A 20621-nucleotide genomic window follows, 5' to 3' on the forward strand; every position below is an offset into this window, starting at 1 on the left:
TCCCTCCTGTTGAGAATATCCTTTTGCAACCAGCCTTGCCTTGTTCCTTACAATTATGCCATCACTGTCAGTTTTGTTTCTGAATACCCACTTTGTACCAACAACTGATCTATTCTTGGGTCTTGGCACTAAGGTCCAGACTTTTTTTCTTTCAAATTCATTCAACTCTTCCTGCATTGCTTGCACCCAATCAGCATCTTGAAGAGCTTCTTCCACTTTCTTTGGCTCAGACTGAGAGAGAAAAGAATTGTAAAGACATTCATTCGAAGTACCTGTTCTAGTTCTGACACCTGCCTCAGGATTTCCAATTATTAAATCAGGTGTATGTGATTTTGTCCACTTCCTTGCAGATGGAAGATTTTCTCTAGAACTGGATGCTCCCCCATGATTTATGCTGTCTTCGGTTTCATTTTCTGATGCTCCCCCTGAAACTATGCTCTCTGAGTTGGATCCTTCAGTATTTAGATTTTCAGCACTGTCAGTACTTGGCTTATCAGAACTTGACGAATCAGAATTTGAAGAGCCAGATGTATGTTCTGATGCTTCTTGAGATGTGATAATATCTTGAGAATACTTCCCCTGCATTGGTGCATCTTCCTTTGACGTAGTCACCACAGTTTCAATAACATCAGAGTTTAATCCATCAGAATTTACAATATCAGGACTTAGACTGTCAGGACTTGAGGTATCAGAATATGAATCTTCATTTTCAAATCTCAGCTTATCATGATCAATGCAATCTTCAAGTCCAGTGATCTTCTTGTCATCAAAAGAGACATTGATAGATTCCATGACCACTTTTGTTCTCAAATTATAGACTCTGAAGGCTTTTGTAGAAAGTGGATATCCTACAAAGATTCCCTCATCAGCTTTTAGATCAAACTTGGATAGCTGTTCAGGATGAGTCTTGAGAACAAAACACTTACATCCAAATACATGAAAGTATTTGAGATTTGGCTTTTTGTTCTTCACCATCTCATATGGTGTTTTTCCATGCTTGTTAATGAGTGTTGCATTTTGAGTAAAACAAGCAGTCTGCACAGCTTCAGCCCAGAAATAGGTTGGAAGCTTTGCTTCTTCAAGCATTGTTCGTGCAGCTTCAATTAGAGTTCTATTCTTCCTTTCAACAACTCCATTTTGCTGTGGAGTTCCAGGAGCAGAAAATTCCTGCTTTATTCCATGATTTTTGCAGAACTCTTCCATTATCGAATTCTTGAATTCAGTGCCATTATCACTCCTCAAAATTTTCACAGAATCTTTGATCAATTTATCCAGATGTTTGACATGATCAATCAGGATAGATGCAGTTTCACTTTTTGTGTGCAAGAAATACACCCATGTGTATCTGGTGAACTCATCTACTATGACCAACGCATATTTCTTCTTTACAATAGACATGACATTCACTGGACCAAATAGATCAACATGAAGTAGATAATAAGGCTCAAGAATTGATGATTCAGTCTTGCTCTTGAACGAAGATTTTCTTTGTTTAGCCTTCTGACATGAGTCACAAAGACCATCAGGAACAAACACTGATTTTGGCAGTCCTCTCACAAGATCTTTCTTGATCAGTTCATTTATCTTGTTGAAGTTTAAATGAGAGAGTTTCTTGTGCCAATTCCAGCTTTCTTCAGTTGAGGTTCTACTCACTAAACAGATTGCAGAACCATCAGAACTTGTTGAAAGCTTAGCTTCATAAATGTTACCACGCCTGAATCCCTTCAGAACAATTTGTCCTTTAGATTTACTAACTATTTCACAATGTTCTGCAAAGAAATCAACATGATAACCTCTGTCACAGATTTGACTTATACTCAGTAAGTTGTGTTTAAGTCCTGAGACCAGAGCTACATCTTTAATAATGACATTCCCAAGATTGATATTGCCATATCCCAAAGTTTTTCCAATGTTGCCATCTCCATAAGAAACACTTGGGCCAGCTTTCTCCACAAAGTCTGATAGCAGGGCCTTATTTCCAGTCATATGTCCTGAACATCCACTGTCCAGAACTAAAATATTTTTCCTGTTGCCCTGCAATCAAAAAGACCACTAATTATTAGTTTTAAGGACCCAGACTTGCTTGGATCCTTTGGCCTTTTTAGGTTTGTTAACATTTGCAGCGGATTTAACATCAGATTTTATGTTAACAGTTTTCTTATCAGAACTTATACTAGAAGGAACAACAGAAACTTTCTTTAAAGAAGGTTTTATTTGATAATAATCATAGTACAAACTATGATATTCCTTACAAGTATAAATGGAATGCCATAAACTACCACAATGAAAACAAGGATTTTGTGGTTTGTATCTAACAGACTGACTCTTAACTCCTGACTTTGTAGATAAGGAGTTAATATTCTTATTCTTCCTGCAAAAAGAAGCCAGATGGTTAGAACTTCCACAGTTATGACATGCTTTCCTAGGAGCATCAGGAACAGATTTATAGTTATTGCTTTTATTCACTCCTTCCTTTCCATTCCTGTTTTTCCTAGGTGATTTTACCTTGTTTGCATTCTTAACATCTTTCAGCTTATGCTTAAGCTGCTTCTTTGTCATTAAGCCTATGTTAACTTCAGCTGTCTTTTCCTGTTTTAGTTTGTCAGAAGCTAATTCCTTTTTAACTTCTGATTTCTCATTTTCGGATTTTTCAGTTACAAACTTAACAGGTTTTAACTTCGGCTTTTGCTTATCAACAGGCTTAATTTCTACAGTTCCTTTTTTATTTTCTCCATAGCCTAAGCCCTCTTTCCAGTTTTCACTGCTTAGCAAATTTTGAGTTGTTTTGCCAGAGTTAGTCCAAGTTCTGATAATCTCTCTCTCCTTTTCTAACTCAGTTTTTAGAGATTCATTCATTTTTAGCACTTCATCCCTAACATAAAAAGCATCATCTCTATCCTTCTGAGTTTGATGAAACATGACTAACTCTTTTTCTAAGAAATCATTTCTTTTCCTAAAAGCAAGATTTTCAGAAGTTAATCTTTCACATGTTAAAGTTTGATCTCTGTAACTAACAAACATGGTTTTAAGATATCTTCTCAACTCATTAATATCATCAGTATGAAAAGCATAAGTAGTCTGAGGTACCTTTGTTTCAGCAGTTTCAGAACTGCTCTCAGAACTTGATTTATCAGCATTTGCCATCAATGCATAGTTCTCCTCACTTTCAGAGTCTGAGGTGTCTGTCCAGCTTTTCTGCTTTGTGACAAGAGCTTTGCCTTTGTCATTCTTGGTCTTCTTGCAATCAGGAGATATGTGGCCTTTCTCACCACAATTATAACATTTAACATTAGCGTAATCTCCTCTGTCAGACTTTCCTCCTCTTCCTTCAGATCTTCTGAAATTTTTCTTATCAGAACTTATGCCTTTCCTGGAAAACTTCTTTCCCTTCCTGAACTTCCTGTATGCAATCTTTGTGATTCCTTTCACCATAAGAGCACACAGCTTCTTCATCTCCTCATCAGCATCAGTTTCAGGCAAGCTTTCAGAATCTGAGTCATCATCACTATCAGAACTTGATGACTCAGTATCAGATTTTATGATAAGAGCTTTACCCTTATCTTTCTTTGAGGAAGGTGGTTTGGGGGATTCCTCTTCAACCTTGAGAGCAACTGTCCTTGACTTTCCTCCTTTCCTCTTGCTTCTTTGTTCCATCTCAAGTTCATGAGTCTTGAGCATTCCATAGATTTCATCAAGAGTTGTTTCATCAAGATTGTAGTTGTCTCTTATTGTTGTTGCCTTCAAATCCCAACATTCAGGAAGAGCTAACAGGAATTTGAGGTTTGTATCTTCAAGATCATACTCCTTATTTACTAATGACAAGTCATTCAAGAGTTTGACAAATCTATCATATACATCAGTCAATGACTCATTAGTCCTAGAGTCAAAGTGTTCATACTCTTGAGTGAGTATTGTCTTCCTGTTCTTCTTAACTGTTTCAGTTCCTTGACACCTTGTCTCCAGTGCATCCCATATCTCCTTAGCAGTCTTGCAGTTGATTACCCTGTTTGACATTACATTATCAATGGCACTATGCAATAAGTGACGTACCTTGGCATCCTTAGCAATAGATGTTATATCTTCAGCAGTGTAATCATTCTTTTCCTTTGGTACGGTCATTGCTGCTTCACCTGCAACTACAACAGTGAGCTTGGTAGGTTTGTGAGGCCCTTCCTTGATTCTATCAAGGTATTCTGGATCTGTTGCTTCCAGAAACATGGTCATCCTTACCTTCCATATGGGATATTCAGATGGTCTCAATATGGGAACTCTGATAGTCTCATATCGACTCTGAGTTGATGTCTTTGATGATTCCTCAGTTTTGGTAGGCTTAGTTGGAGTTTCTGTGTCAGACATGATTGTGTTTGGATCTTTAACTGTATGTGTGTTAACAGATAGCTCTGATACCACTTGTTAGGTCACACTTTCTCTGTAGAGGGGGTGAATACAGTATTTATTACAATCAAATCAAACTTCAAGAACTTATGTAACAGAAAACAAACTTTATTTAAACAATAAACTCTGTTACAATCTGGAACTGTTATCTCTCAGTGATGAACAAAATATCACGAGAGCTGCTAGGGTTATAATAAATAATATTCTCGATAATGATAACACTTATAGTATAAACCCTATGTCTGTGTTTATATACTACACAGTTACAAGATATTCGCTAATTGATATCGAATATAATTCTGCTTCCTAAAATATATCAATCAGATATCTTCTATTCCAAGTATTCCATTCTTCACGGAATTCCTTCTTCATGCATATCTCTTCTTATGTTTATCTTGATCTTCTTAACTTTAATCAGCTACTGTCCTTATCTGATCGTCCTTCAGCACTTAAGTTCTGATATCTATCTCCTGATAACATAAGTACTGATATCCCTTAAGTTCTGACTTCCAGTATAAGTACTGATCAGTTAAGTACTGATTTGTTCTGTTCAAATAAGATCTGAAATCTAAACATAAAACATATTAGCCATGACATTATCAAATATATCTAACATCGCGGATCCGCTAACCAAAGGGTTATCAAGAGAAGTGGTTGAGAAATCATCGAGAGGGATGGGCCTTAAGCCTATTGCTTAACGGCCTCATGGTGGGCACCCAACTATTGCTGACTGGAGATCCTAAGAACTTGCCATAAGTGGGATATTGTAATACCTAAATGGTGTTACAATAGGCCCACAAAATGTTACATTAGGTCTATTATAACACCAAGGGGCGTTACATATACGAGCATTACAATAGGCACCCTTATGTAACACTTCACTGATCTATTATAATAGAGAAGAAAATGTTACAATAGGCAACTAATGTAACACTAAAAGGCCCAAATGTAACGCAAAATGAGTGATACAATAGCTTGATCAAGATTGAATAAGTGGACCCACTGGTGGAGCTACGTGGCGCCCACATGTGGGTCCCATATAGCTTATTGTAATAGTCTGTTTTATCTGTTGTAACATTAGTTTTTATAATGAAACAACACTAGCATATATAATATAATACTATATATAAACATATATTACACTAGAATAAGTAAATGTAACATTTAATTTTAAATTTTTTGAAAAATGTGATTTGTTTAAATAACAATCCCATAACCAAACTACTATATAATAGTTTCAATTCTCCAAACCCTAATACTAATAAGAGTCTCATCTCCGATGCCAACAATTTTGACAAAAGTACTATATGAGTCTAATCTCCACCATCAACAACTACGACAAAAGTACAACATTATATATGAATAGATCAGTTTTCGCTAAGATATGCGTACATGCCATGCATTACATGGAAGACATCAGTCTTCATAGCCTCTGCTTTCATACGGAACAAATCACGAAAATGAGTTAAACCACCCTCGACGTGCACACGAAGTTCTGTCTAACTTATCTGAGCCTACAAAACATTCCTAATTAAGTTGACAATTCTTTTTTCCTTGAGTTTAGCCTAGAGCCTGTGTTCAATCTCAAAGGAGATAAGTCCTGTAATTTCAATAAGGATTCAGATTTTAGATGGAACAAGATATTATACATAATAAAATTACAAAAGATAATGTGCAAAACCAGGAACTCCGGGGGACCATATGGATCAAAAGAAGCACCTGGTGGAACACCCCTGTTTCAATCAAGTAACATAAGTAAAATTTACATTTTTAAAGCTTATTGTTACTTTAAAGACTTCAATTTTCCTATGTAGTTGAATTGGCTCCATTGGATGATCTGGTCCTGTAGTTACATTTAAATGCACATCTAGAGTTTACATTTTTAAGCTTATAAATAAATGAAAATAGAGTCTAGAGGTATACATACCTACGTGAGTTCCTCCTTCAATGCCAAAATCACCAATGAAAAGGTTCATAATTATCTAATGCACTGAACAAATAAACGAATGTGAGATAGAAATTATAACAAGAAGAGTAACGCACCTTGTAGGATACATTCATGCTCCAACCCTAGGAAGTAGATCATTGCCACCAATGCTAGGATAAATCGGAGGAGAAACAACCCATATCAGTCTACAGGATATATTGGCAGGACAGACATAGTAGATAATAAATTAAGTAAAAAGCTTCCTATTTGTTTTTTACGAGTACCCAGATGGATTGTATGCTTGGCTCTAAGGTTTGGAAGCCTGGAGCTTTTAACATTTGACAAATCGAAAGATAACATTTGACAAATCGAAAGATATTCAAGCCTGGATTCCATTTCTTTTCTCTCTGTTAAGCACATGTAATGGAGCTTTTAACTTAAAAGCCCCTGGTTTCTTCAAACAGATGTCAAATAGTTTCTCTGAGCTGTGTTCCTTTTTATGAGAGGTAGCCTTAATTATTGGTATTGATATTTAATAATTAAAAAAAAAAGAGTACTCTATCTTATTTTTGTTTTTAAAAAAATGGTCCTGATAATAGTTTAAGTCAACTACAATAGTTTTCCCCTCTTTGGACCTTTCCGCGGACTGCCTGTTTACCCATATCCTATTTCAATGCCAATCAAGAACTACACCCCGTAAATTACAAGTAACCAAACAAGGATGCCAGATTCAGATATTCAATTATTCTAGTATTAACTATTAATATTTAAGCTAAGTAGACAATGAGGCACTGGTATGCTGTTTCCAAACTATAGCTTATTAGATGGAAGACACTTGAAAACCAAAAGAACTAGTTCAACGTTATGCAAAACCGACTTACAAAGTATATCTTCCAAAAGCAAGTCTTACTCATATAACCTGGACAAAGTTCCATTCTAGGAGATTTCAGTCTTGGCACAAGTCACTCAACAGCCAGTGCATGCTTTTGCTGAGCACCAGACATGTCAAAATATGCTAAAACAAAATTACTCAGTAAAACTAAAAAAGTACATATGTAGCTATTGGCATGGAACATTTATACAAATCAACCCCTCTTCATGGTAACTATTGTCTTTTTTATATTTTATAGCGAGGACAATGTTTACGAGTTGGAATTGATACAATTTCCACTGATGCGTTCTGACACACTAACATTTAAAAGCTTTTAATTTTATAAATTATATTAGAACAATATATACCAACTTAAATGTATAGGGCGTGCATTTTTCTATGCAATAGTTGTATCATATAAATTGAATTACCATATTATGATATCAACATGTACACAACAAGACCATAATTTTTAACCTCAAATTCTACAAAAATGCAATTAACACAACTCAAATTAACTTAACTAATCATTTCCTTTGACTTAAAAGAGTAAGCAAAATCTTGAATAAACTCGATCACTCAATCTAATCAGCTTAATCAACCGTGCTAAACATTCATTTAACGCAGTAAAACAACCAGAAATCACCTTCCTCGTCATTAATATCAGGCAAAGGAAAATCCAACCAAGTCTCGGGATGCATAACAACATCTCTAACAAAATTCACCACTCTATCCGTAACACCAACAACTCCAAACTCATAATAATCCCTCTTCTCCTCACCCTCCATTTAATTTAAATTCCTTTAATAAAAAGACAAAAGCATGTCTCCTTCCTTTCATTTTGAATAGAAATAGATGGTTTGAAAGTAGTATAACAAGAATTAATACCATTTAACGGAGGATGGGTTTCAACGACAAACAAGGCTTCTGGAGACTATCCATCTTCAATGCTTCCACAATCACACTGCAAAATCAAAAATCTGAAAAAGCCTTGCAAATAAAAATAAAGAGCGATTAGTTGAAGTTCAAGTAAATAAAAGCCCTAATTGAACTCACAATTGAAGAAACCCCTAATTTAAACTCAAAATCAAAGCCCTTATTTGAAAAACAAGCCCAACTAATTAATTAATTGAGCCCTAAAACATACGACATGGTTGTAGAGACGGTGCGGTGAGGTTGCAGAGAGGCGGAGTGCGGTGGTCGGTGAAGAGAGAGAAAGAGATGGGAGAGTGGGATTAGAGAGAGTATGTTTGTCTGAGTTGAGCTTTGTGAGTATAATTATTCATTTTGGGGGGAAGATGGCCGCCAATAATTCATCTACCAATTCATGTTTCATTTTTTTATTTTTTTATTTTACTTTCTAATTTTAATTATTAAATATTATATATAAAATAAAAATAAATAAAGAATCTTTTACATTTATGTGTAATTGATTTTTATAAATTTTATTATACTAATATATTACATTTTTGATTCACTAATAAACCAGAATATAATTTTAATACTAATTTATGATATTTTTTCACTTTAATATTTTTAAAATTAAAAAAGTAACTATTGTAACACCAAGTACTAGTGTTACATGTTGTGCAACACCGACATTTCTTTGTAACACTAGCATTATATCTATTGTAACACTAATCAAACAGTTTTACAATAGGACATTACTGCAATCCGTTTGCTGAGAGTGTTGTTCTACACCAATAGGGCGTTAGGGTTGGATATACCAAAAAACACATTGGACTCTAAACACAAAACCCTACCTCTCTCTCCTCCGATGATAATTTCTTGCTCTGTTTCAAGTTTGTTGAGAGTGTTGTTCTACATCAGTGCAATCCGTTGCAATCCGTTTGATAATAGGAGGCTTTTCGCTCGCACACGACGGTGAGGGCTAATAAGTTTTAAGGAGTCAGTGACTGGACTCGGATTATATCATTTTCTCCTCTTTTTCTGTTACTCTTGTTTGTTTATTTTGTTCACACACATATACATATCGGTCTGTTTCTCCACAAATTCACAACATTTACCACCTCGCACCTTACTCTATATCTGAATTCCAACATAACGGATCCATTAGCAGACCTTGTTAGCCGTCACTGAATTATCCCCTCCATAAAGGTTTAAATAGGCTGGTAGCAAGGCATTACATTCCAATCTACCACAAATTTGACTGGCATAATCAAGTGCTATTAAATTTGGCAAAACATGATTTTAATCAAGTGCAGAAGTTGCATCAAACAGAGCTAGGTCATATTACAAGGTATACTTAAATTTAAAGAATTGATGCTTTGTTTATTGAAATCATTCTTAAATCGTATACTAAAAGGAATATATTTTAGGTGGTGGAAAGATTTAGATTTTGCAAATAAACTTCCTTTCGCAAGGGACAGAGGGGTGGAATGTTTCTTTTGGATATCAGGAGTGTACTTTGAGCCCCGGTATGAGAAGGCAAGAGTATTGTTAACCAAAGTAATTTCCTTAACATCCATTGTTGATGACATATATGATATTTATGGTACCATTGAAGAACTTCTGCAATTCACTGATGCAATCGAGAAGTAAGTGCAATTTCAGTACCGTAACCATTAAAAAAACAATGTATCATCCTTTCATTCATCTCTCCCAATAGATTCTCTACATGAACTTGTGAGTATTAACAAGGTTTATAGATCTTAATATCATATCACACTAATTTAAATCTACAAAGATAATATACATATACATGTTTAGTAAATCCTTTTTTCCATTAGTTTCATCCATGTATACTTCTTAATATTTAAGAGTAAATTGTAGAGCGTTCCCCATACACTACAACAAATTTCAAAAAAGTTGTCAAAGTTTTTAAATTACCGCCCGATTTCCAGCTTTTAAAAGAATGACTCTCATTAATTTGTGAACGTGAAGGGCAGTCATTCTTTTAAAATGTGAAATAAAATCTGGTCATAGTTTTAAAACACAATTGGAAGGAGCCTTTCTTATAAAAGGCCGAAACTAAAGATGACCATTAATTTGCGAATTTGACAACTTTTTTGAAATTGGGTCTAAAATAGAGCTATTACTCTGTAATTTACTCCATCTATAACGAATCTTCGAAGTATATACTGTTTCGTGTTATGTTTCAGATGGGATATCAGTAGCATAGACCAGCTGCCAGAGTACATCAAACTTTGTTATGGTCCTTTACTTGATATATTTTCTCAAGCTGAAGAAGACGCAGAAAAGGCAGGAAGGCCGTCATACGGCTTTCGCTATGCAAAAGATGCTGTAAGTATCTTTAATGAAGCAATCTAGTGCCCTTTTTTTTAATTTGACATTTTTATGTAATAATACCTGATGCTTCATTTTCAGTATAAAAGGTTACGAGAGGATATTTGGACGAAGCTAAATGGTGTGAAGTCCAATACTTTCCAAGTTATGAAGAGTATATGAGTGTTGCACTCATATCTGGGGCATACAAAATGTTATCAGTCACAAGCTTCGTGCTAATGGGTGATTTGGCGACTAGAGAAGCATATGAGTGGATGTCTAAAGATCCCTTGATTGTTAAAGCTGCATCTGTGATTTGCAGACTCAGTGACGACATAGTAGGACATGAGGTTAGATGTAGAAAGTTTAAGTTAGAAACTGATGTTGCATATCATGATTACAAGTTGATTAACTGCTTACTGTACATATATGTATATATATATATATATATGTATATATATGCTTACTCACAGTCACAGTCGAAAGTGCAGTTTGAGTCGCTGAGACCACATATACCGACAGCTGTTGAGTGTTTCATGAAACAATATGGTGTTCCCAAGGAAACTGCTTATGATGGACTACGCAAAAACATTATAAACGCGTGGAAGGATATGAATCAGCAATGCCTGCATCCAATAGCAGCTCCAATGCCATTGCTGACAAGAGTATTCAATTTGGCGCGTGTTATAAATCTTCTTTATGATGAGGATGACGGATACACGCATTCTTCGGCTACCACAAAAGATATGATCACCTCAGTACTGGTAGATCCTATTCCAGTATAATGCCTCCAGTACCGTTTGCACATTGTGCTTTTATGTAATCAGTGACTGTTATTTACAGTGTGCTTTTATGTATTCGGTGGCTTTGTGCTATTTGTTTTGTTTGTTCGGGTTTTAGCCTGGAAATAAAACATAAATTTACTTAAATTAATTAATTAGCGATTTAGTAAACACAATGTACTTTGCTATAATTTAAATTGTATAATATTACCAACCCTCGATGATGATGGACAACGACAAGCAAGTCGGAGCATCTTCTGTTTTTTAGTGCCTAGGAAATATCTAATTTCGCCATATCGATTAGAATCTCAGTAATGTTCCTGCCAAGTAAATGATTCCTTCACCTCCACTCGTCTTCAACCTCGTCCTCACCTAAATTGCGCATCCTCCATTTTTCCGTGAAAATCACAGTCTATGTCACTAATCTTACAGTCTTATAATATCAGCTTTCTGATCTTCACTAATAGTAATACTCCAGCCGTCCAAGATGTACATGTATATATAATCTGAGCTTCCATTTCGTTATCACTTAAACGTCTATTTCTACCTTTATGGCTCTTGAAAGTCCTTGGATCTATTTGTAAGCAACGTTGCTTGGTCGCATCAATGGTTAGAATATATTTATTTAAATTCCAATAATTATATTCATTAAATATTTTATTACAATAAAAAAAACAATGAATTCACAGAATCAGTTCCACTTCTCCAAGAAAATAAATGTAGTACTTAAATCTTAAATTGTGACCGCATCACAGGGATCAACTTTTTATCGACTTGGAAAGCCTTAGCCAGAACGTCACTAGGAATCGAAGGGTTTGACCCAAACAATGCATTAGCAATTGTAATAACACCAGGGTTCTGGCTGTTTAGAGCTCCAATCGCAACTGCATGAGACTTTCCAACATTTTTCTGGTAATGGATAAGACCCTCGGGGAACACAAACACATCTCCCTTATTAAGTATCTTGGTAATGAGCCGATAATCAGGGTTGGAGGTGATAAATCCAACTTCGAGAGTACCTTCAATAACTGTAAGAATTTCAGTAGCACGTGGGTGTGTGTGGAGAGGGTTTATGCCCGATGGTGCTATGTCAAGGCGCACCATTGAAATACCGAGAGTGTTTAGTCCTGGTATATGTGCAGCAAATGCTGGGGTCACCCGTGAGCCGACAGCATTTGAGGTGTCACCAGCTACATGAAATCCTGTTAAAGAAAAATCAGTGGCTGTCACAAGCTTAGGATCCTTGCATGCCTTGCCATTTACTAGAGCTGCAACCAAAGTAAATTTAATTAAGCTGTTAGAGATATTTTCAATCTTAACCATCCGGCACAAATGATGACGTTAATGTTACATTATGCAATGAAATTCTTAGAACTATTAAAAAACAATGAGTAGGACACTGGAACTATAATCTTATATATAGAGTAAATAAAATGAATTGTCATAATGATCTTACTTGCACTCTTCGGATCAGCAACGCAGAAATCTTGTAGGGAAGGACTGTCAGAGGCCAGAGCAACTGCAGATATCATGGCCAATAAACCAAGATAAACAAAATTAATAGCCATTGAAAATGTGTATAGATATCAAGTAAAGAACTATTGGGTTGATTTGAGGTGTGATAACTTAGTATCAGCTCTTATATAGAGTAAAAGAGTCTAACTATTTGCCACCATTTGAATAAGGACAATTGGAAAAGTTACAACCCCTACAAATATAAAAACTACATGCCGGCAGCAAACATAATCGTGATAATTTCAATTTGTAGTACTGGGGCAGTGAATTTTTGCATATAAATGGAGACCAGGTATTGAATTAACTTGACCTAGTCCACATTTAATTAACAATTATTATTCTGAATATTGTGTATCAATAGCGACTGTAAAAAAGGCCTTTTTGGATGGACAATTTGCAGGTGAATAGATTAGGAATGATATGTGTTAATGACAGATGCTATCCATGGAACTATTAATTGGTATTGACCTGATACCAACTGTGTTGCACATTAGCACAAATACACCTACGGATTTAAGTACTGTTTGTTTTTATCCACGTTTTGATTAGCCTAAATCTTTGTTCTTATGTGCAAACTAATGTGAATTGTATGGGCAGGGTGTAGAATGGATGGAAATTAATGGCAAACCAATCGACCCCCCAAGGAACTATTACATTGTCCAACCCCAGTAGCAGCAAGTTTCCACCAAACCTATTCTACATTAAGACTTGGAATACAAGAGCACGGTTGGATAGCTCAAGTGGTAAAGGGCTTATCCTCTGTCGTGGACTTATTCTCTGTCGTCCCAGATCCTGGGTTCGATCCTGGCTCACCCCGAAAATTGTTGAGAACAGATACTCATTTGTAAGGCTATAAGCCAAAATTAGTCAAAAAAAAGACTTGGAATACAACGTCACTAGAGGACAAAGTTCCTAATTAATAGGCGTCAATACTTTTGATTAATTAGAGAGATGACCGGATGGGAACACCTGTATTGGTATAACCAGCATCTACCACAAATATGTTGCCCGTAACATATTTTGATGAGCCGCTGATCAGGTATGGGACCAATGACGGATCTATGGTAGCATCATAAAAATTTGGAAGCGGCATTATTTTATCTGAAACATGCCTGCCCCCATTTCGTCCCGTGAAGTCCCTTTGTTATTCCTCAACGAAATATTGCTGGTGCTATAGCGTTCACCCTCATTTTGTGTTGTGCAAAGTCAAGGGCCATAACGTTGGTCATGGTGTGTAATGCTGCTTTGGACGAACTGTAGAGGACAAAGTTCCTAATTAATAGGCGTCAATACTTTTGATTAATTAGAGAGATGACCGGATGGGAACACCTGTATTGGTATAACCAGCATCTACCACAAATATGTTGCCCGTAACATATTTTGATGAGCCGCTGATCAGGTATGGGACCAATGACGGATCTATGGTAGCATCATAAAAATTTGGAAGCGGCATTATTTTATCTGAAACATGCCTGCCCCCATTTCGTCCCGTGAAGTCCCTTTGTTATTCCTCAACGAAATATTGCTGGTGCTATAGCGTTCACCCTCATTTTGTGTTGTGCAAAGTCAAGGGCCATAACGTTGGTCATGGTGTGTAATGCTGCTTTGGACGAACTGTAGGCTAGACTTCCTGCGCTTTTATTCCTATCAACTCCAGATATACTTGAAATGTTGATGATGGATCCTTCTCTGCCTGCGTCTCGCATATGTGTATCTACGTATTTGCTGGGAATCAAGTATATACTGCGGATAATTATAAAGGATGGAATCAGTACTTTCAAAAGAGCTGATTTACTGTTTATTACAAAGTGGAATGAACCCTAATTGAAATAAGAGTACCACACTTCGAGGAGTGGTAACCGGTAAGGCTTCCTAAAGGATAATACTGAGTACTACAATTCTTCTTTTTCCCCATACTGTTCTCTCCTGTTCCTCTTATTCATATCCTCTTGTTGACACTTTTACCCATCAGTAATATGTTTTCCTTTTGTTACTTTTACTGCTGTATTCTTTTTACTGAGACCCTACAACTTTCTTTTTACTCTTCTTCCTACTATAATTGATTAGTACAGGCTGTGTATTACAGGTTCCTTGCATTACCTCCGGCCCAAACAGCCACCTTGTCCTCAAGGTGGAAACCCGGAAATAGTAGCTGAATTTGTTGAAAGTCCTCCCAAGTTGCCTCCTAGGTCTGCATTCCCTCCCATTTGATCAGTACTTCCACAACAGAATTGTCTGAATGCTTTTGTCTTACCCCTAGCAGTGCTTCAAGGACCAAGTCAGAACTGATTTGAGGGGGAATTGTTGGTGATACTGAGCTAGAGACAATTGCCTTTTTAAGTTGGGAGACGTGAAAGACTGGGTGGATCTTGCTCTGACTTGGTAAGTCCAGATGATAAGAAACTTTCCCCACCTTTTGCAGAATAGTAAATGGTCCATAGAAGTGTGGAACCAATTTTTCACATAACCATTTTCTCAATGACTGTTGTCTGTAAGGCTGCAGCTTCACATACACTAGCTCGCCCTCTGAAATTCGAGTTCCCCGCGTTTCCCATCCTCGTGTTTTTTCATTCGCTGTTGCGCGTTATACAAGTGAGCTTTAATATCATCCAAGTACGCATCTCTTTCAATTAATTGTTGTTCTAATGAGGCCACCGCTGTACTCCCATGCTCAAAACGGACCAATAGGGGAGGTTCTCGTCCATATAGCAGTTGAAAAGGAGAGCATTTAATTGAAGTTTGATCGGAAGTATTGTACCAATACTCTAACCAGGGAAGCCAAATGGCTCATGTTTTAGGACGCCCATTAATAAAACATCTCCAATAGCTCTCCATAGTTTTGTTTACCCCATCGGTTTGGCCATCTAATTGTGGATGGTAAGTCGTGCTACGATGAAGTTGAGTGCCTTAAAGTTTGAAGAGTTCCTTCCAAAACACACTCATGAAAATTTTATCTCGATCAGAAATAATAGTAGAGGGAAAACAATGTAAGCGTACCACGTCCCGAATGAAAATTTGTGCTACTGATTATGCAGAAAATGGGTGCTTTAGTCCTAAAAAATGACTATACTTCGAGAGTCGATCAACAACAACCAGTACAGTGTCATACCCATTTGAACGAGGAAGTGCCTCCACAAAATCCATGGAAATATCCTCCCAAATCTTGGAAGGGATTGGCAATGGGTGGAGCAGTCCAGCCGGACTCAGAGATGATGTCTTGTTCTATTGGCATACTTCACACTCCCTGTCATAGTTCTGTACTGCCCTCCTCATACCCGGCCAAAACCACTCTTACGCCAAACGTTGGTAGGTTTGAAAATCTCCCGAATGACCCCCAGAGTTGTGGCCAAAACCACTCTTGCGCCAATCGTTTCTAGGATCTTATCAACGTTCGAAATTCTTTTAATAGAATTTTAGTCAAAGTTGATTTACTTGGAAGCACCATCATGCATTTGTATCTTAAAATACCTTGTTCAACTGTGTAACCTTTAGGGTACGGTATTCCTGCCAGGATATCATTACTTAAGGTTTTTACAAAAGAATCCTATTTAATTTGAGTTAAAAATTGAGCCCATTGTACTCCATACTCAGATACCATCGACGCCATCTCTACCGAGCTTACAAACTCCCTCGATAAGGCATCAGCCACTCTGTTAGTAGAATCGGGTTTATAGTGGATTTCAAAATCGAACGCCATAAGTTTAGTTACCTAACGCTGATAGTCTGCCCCAATTACCTTTTGTTCGAGTAAAAAACGAAGGCTTTGCTGATCCATGCGCGCCACAAACTTTTTACCAATTAAATACGGACACCACTTTTGTATCGCAAATACAATTGCCATTAACTCCTTCTCGTAGATGGATTTGAGGCGAGCTCTTGTACCCAAAATTTTGCTGAAATATGCAATGGGATGATCGTTTTGTAGAAGAACACCCAAACCAAAAGCCGATACATCAGTTTCTGTGGTAAATGGTTTTGTAAAATCTGGCATTGCTAATATAGGGGCCTCCATCATTGACTACTTGAGAGTATTGAACGCATGAATTGCTTTGTCGGACCAACAATAGTTATATTTCCTAAGCTGATCAGTTAACGGACAAGCAATACGTGCATAGTTTTTTATAAACTTTCTGTAATATCCCGTCAGGCCTAGAAAACCCCTCAGCTCCTTGATATTTCCGGGCAATGGCCAATCCACCATGGACTGAGTTTTGGTCATATAGACTGCTACCCAATCTTTAGATATCATATGACCTAAATAAGCTACTTCTTGTTGCCCAAAATCACACTTTTTCTTGTTAACATATAATTTATGTTCCTCCAGTTTCTCCAGCACCAAGGTTAAGTGTTGCATATGCTCTTTTTGGTTTCGGCTATAAACCAATATATCGTCGAAGAACACTAGCACATATTTACGGAGAAATGGACGAAAAACCTCATTCATAATGGCCTGGAAGGTTGCTGGACCGTTGGTGAGACCAAAAGGGAGTACCAAAAACTCGTAGTGACCCTCGTGAGTATGAAAGGCCGTCTTGTGTACATCATCATCTTTCATACGGACCAGGTGATAGCCCGATTTCAGGTCTAATTTGGTAAATATGGTCGCCCCGTGGAGCTCGTCCAAAAGTTCATCAATGACGGGGATTGGGTATTTGTCAGGCCCGGTGACCTTGTTCAAGGCCCTGTAATCCACACAGAATCGCCAAGACCTATTTTTTTAACTAACAACACAGGACTAGAGAACGGGCTTGTTGATAACTAAACGATCCCTGCTTTCGACATGTCTTGAACCAACTTCTCAATCTCGTCCTTTTGTACTTGAGGATAATGATACGGGCGGACGCTTATTAGGTCTGTTCCTTTTTTAGTATAATGGCATGTTCATGTTGTCATTTTGGAGGCAATCCCAACGGCATATTAAACACTCCAGCAAATCTTTCCACAATAGGTGATAAGTAGCCTGAAATCATGGCCACATTAGACCCCTGTTCAGCCCCCTTGTATGATTCATTCCCCAAATGATTAAACTCTATCAGAAATCTAGATTTCTCCTTCCTTAGTGTTGGAACTTTAATGTCTGCGTTTTCCAATTTGTAGTCATGGTACCTAATTTTTCTAGCCATTGAATCCCTAAGATTGCGTCTGAATTCCCCAATGGCAGCAACAAATAATTCTTCACCACCACCATACCTTGTAACTCCAACACCACAGATTTGCACTCTCCTTCCCCTTGAACAGAATCACTGGTACCCAAAGAAACTCCAAATGACTTAGAAGGGGTTATAGGTATCCCAATTCGATTCACCACATCTTTAGAAATAAAATTATGGGTTGCCCCCGGATCTATCGTAACGACTACTGCTTGATCCCCAATTTGACCCAATAATTTCAATGTCTTTGAACTAGTTATTCCCATAATTGAATTAAGAGAAATTTCAGGGTGAGTGAGTTCAGAATTTACCTCTAAGCATTCCTCTGAAGCATTCCTCTGAAGCATTCCTCTGAAGCATGGCTGATGGGACTCATTTCTGTCTCCTCATCTTCTTCACAGGTGAGTAACATACTTAACTCCTTTCGTTTGCATTGATTCCTTAACGACCACTTATCGTCACAGCGATAACATAGTCCTTTCTCCCTCTTCGCCTGCAATTTATTATCTGTGAGACGCCGAACCTCCCCAACTTGCCTAGCTGCAGGGTACCCATTACTATTTCCTGTTGATAACACAGAGTGACCTGATGAGATAGTGGTTCGGGGTGAAATTGATCCGTTTGGGTAAGTAGTTAGGCTACTCTTCACTGATGGAGAGAAAGGAGAATACGACGCAGCCCCCTTATTTGTATAACTTGTGCTGCTCCTATTATCTAACTTCTTTCCATAACCAACTCGCAATTTATCTTCAACGATCAAAGCCAGGTCCATGGCCTGGTCTAAATTTCTGGGCCCGTGTAAACGAACTTCAACTCATATCTCTTCCTTCAAACCGTTGAGAGACTGTCCCTTAGTAATTTCTTCTGGAACTTTGTCTAATGGTGCGAGTAATTCAATAAATTTGCGTCTATAATCCACCACCGTACATGTTTGATTATGAGACAACCATTGCTCGTGAAGAGATCCTGTAGCAGTAGTTCGGAATTACCGTCGTATCATTATTTTCATCTCATCCCAGCTCCCAATAGGTCTCCATCTATTCTCCCATTGAAACCAAAATAGGGCATCTCCTTCTAGCGCCAATATTATTGCTTCCACCTTATCATCCGCACTCAGCCTATAAAATTGGAAATATCTCTCAGCTCTCAAAATTCAACCATCAGGATTAATCCCATCAAATAATGGCATATCAAGTTTTTTAAACCTCCAATTAGCTCCACCACCACCTCACGGGAAACCCATACCATAACCTCCCCCTTGGGTCGTCTCCAGACCTTCGTCCTTCATGACAAGCTTCCCCAAACAATACACTCTTACCGAACAGACTATTCTCTCCCACATTATCAGCTATTGACAGACCTGTAGAGTTAGGTGATACCTCAATTTGCTTAGTTGGGGGCTTGTTCTGCAACAAAAAGTCCTTGATAAAATTTTAAACCTCCATCTGTAACTTAATTTGGTCCTCTTTTATCTTGGATATCATTGATTCCTGGTGTTCTCGTGAACGATTTATCCTCCCTTCCAATCTACTAGTCACTTCATCTAATTTGACTCTCCTGCCTCTTAAAAGTATCTTCAAAGCTACTCACAAATCTGTTGGTCAAAGACAGCTCCATCGCAGCCACTGCACCTTTAACGACGGCTAACACTTCCTCCACAACTGTACTTCGTATTTTGGCATGAATCATACTCAATTGGTCTTTTAATAGCTCTACCCGTTGATTCGCAATAGGAGGACCCATGAAGGCTCTGATACCAAATTACTGGGAATCAAGTAAAAATAACAAAATATACTACGGATAATTATAAAGGATGGAATCAGTGCTTTCAAAAGAGCTGATTTACTGTCTATTATAGAGTGGAATGAACCCTAATTGAAATAAGAGTACCACACTTCGAGGAGTGGTAAGACTGAGTACTACAATTCTTCTTTTTCCCCCCACTCTTCTCTCCTGTTCCGCTTATCCATATCCTCTTGTTGACACTTTTACCCTTCAGTAATATGTTTTCCTTTTGTTACTTCTACTGTTGTGTTCTTTTTTACTGAGACCCTATAACTTTCTTTTTACTCTTCTTCCTACCTTGCAGTATTTTGAACATAACCAAGCTCCGTCTAAGTTTACCTTGAACACTCTACTCCATTCTTCATTGCTTAGTTTCAAAGTTGTTGTTGTCGGACATTACTTAATTTGATATATTTACCTGAGACTCCGGCATTGTTTATTAAAACATCAATCTGGCCCAAGGTTGCCCAAGCCTTTAGTACAGCTGCTCCAATGACTGGAGGGTCATATGTGATATCGAGCTCAAGAGGCATGGCCAGGGGAGTATCAGGGGAGAAGGATTTGTTAATGAGATCACAAAGAGTTTTGAGGCGATCCACCCATCGGGAAGCTATAACAACCTTGCATCCAGCCTTATCAAGGTTAATGCTGAAGTCCCAGCCAAAACCTGATGATGCACCCGTTATAAGTACCACCTTTCCTTCCAGATCAGACCATCACTCTAACTGGTCTGTAACCTTGTTTGAGTTATTAGCCATTGTCTTCTTATTATTGCTTACTGCGAGTAATTGGAAGATCAGGACCAATATGTTAAACACAATAAATGATGGTTATGAAACCTTTTGAGATTGTTTATATATATGCTTCGTATTTTGTATTCGAGGCCGACTTCATTTGACACAGTAGCTACATGGCATGTATTTTTATTTCAGGGGAGAAGGGTGCATGTG

The 20621-nt window shown here is 37.5% G+C and overlaps 1 protein-coding gene and 1 pseudogene across 2 annotated transcripts; one reads left to right on the forward strand and one right to left on the reverse strand.

Moving 5' to 3' along the window:
- Nucleotides 1–11224, forward strand: part of LOC141662979 (sesquiterpene synthase 2-like) — a 33927-nt pseudogene extending 22703 nt beyond the window's left edge.
- A 604-nt stretch (nucleotides 11225–11828) lies between these two features.
- LOC141662995 (putative germin-like protein 2-1) lies at nucleotides 11829–19841 on the reverse strand. Of its 2 annotated transcripts, XM_074469254.1 has the most exons (4): nucleotides 14837–19841; nucleotides 13706–14479; nucleotides 12678–12740; nucleotides 11829–12489 (listed from the first exon to the last, which is right to left on the reverse strand). In XM_074469254.1, exons 2-4 carry the CDS (start codon nucleotides 13827–13829, stop codon nucleotides 11948–11950), a joined length of 729 nt encoding a protein of 242 aa, XP_074325355.1. In that variant the 5' UTR covers nucleotides 13830–14479; nucleotides 14837–19841; the 3' UTR covers nucleotides 11829–11947. The 2 variants fall into 2 exon arrangements, with proteins under 2 accessions (XP_074325355.1, XP_074325356.1); XM_074469255.1 differs by lacking the exon at nucleotides 13706–14479 and having other exon boundaries at nucleotides 18198–19841.
- Nucleotides 19842–20621: the final 780 nt, after the last annotated feature.

This window comes from Apium graveolens, chromosome 1 (assembly GCF_009905375.1).
Source record: "Apium graveolens cultivar Ventura chromosome 1, ASM990537v1, whole genome shotgun sequence".
NCBI classification, from domain to species: Eukaryota; Viridiplantae; Streptophyta; class Magnoliopsida; order Apiales; family Apiaceae; genus Apium; species Apium graveolens.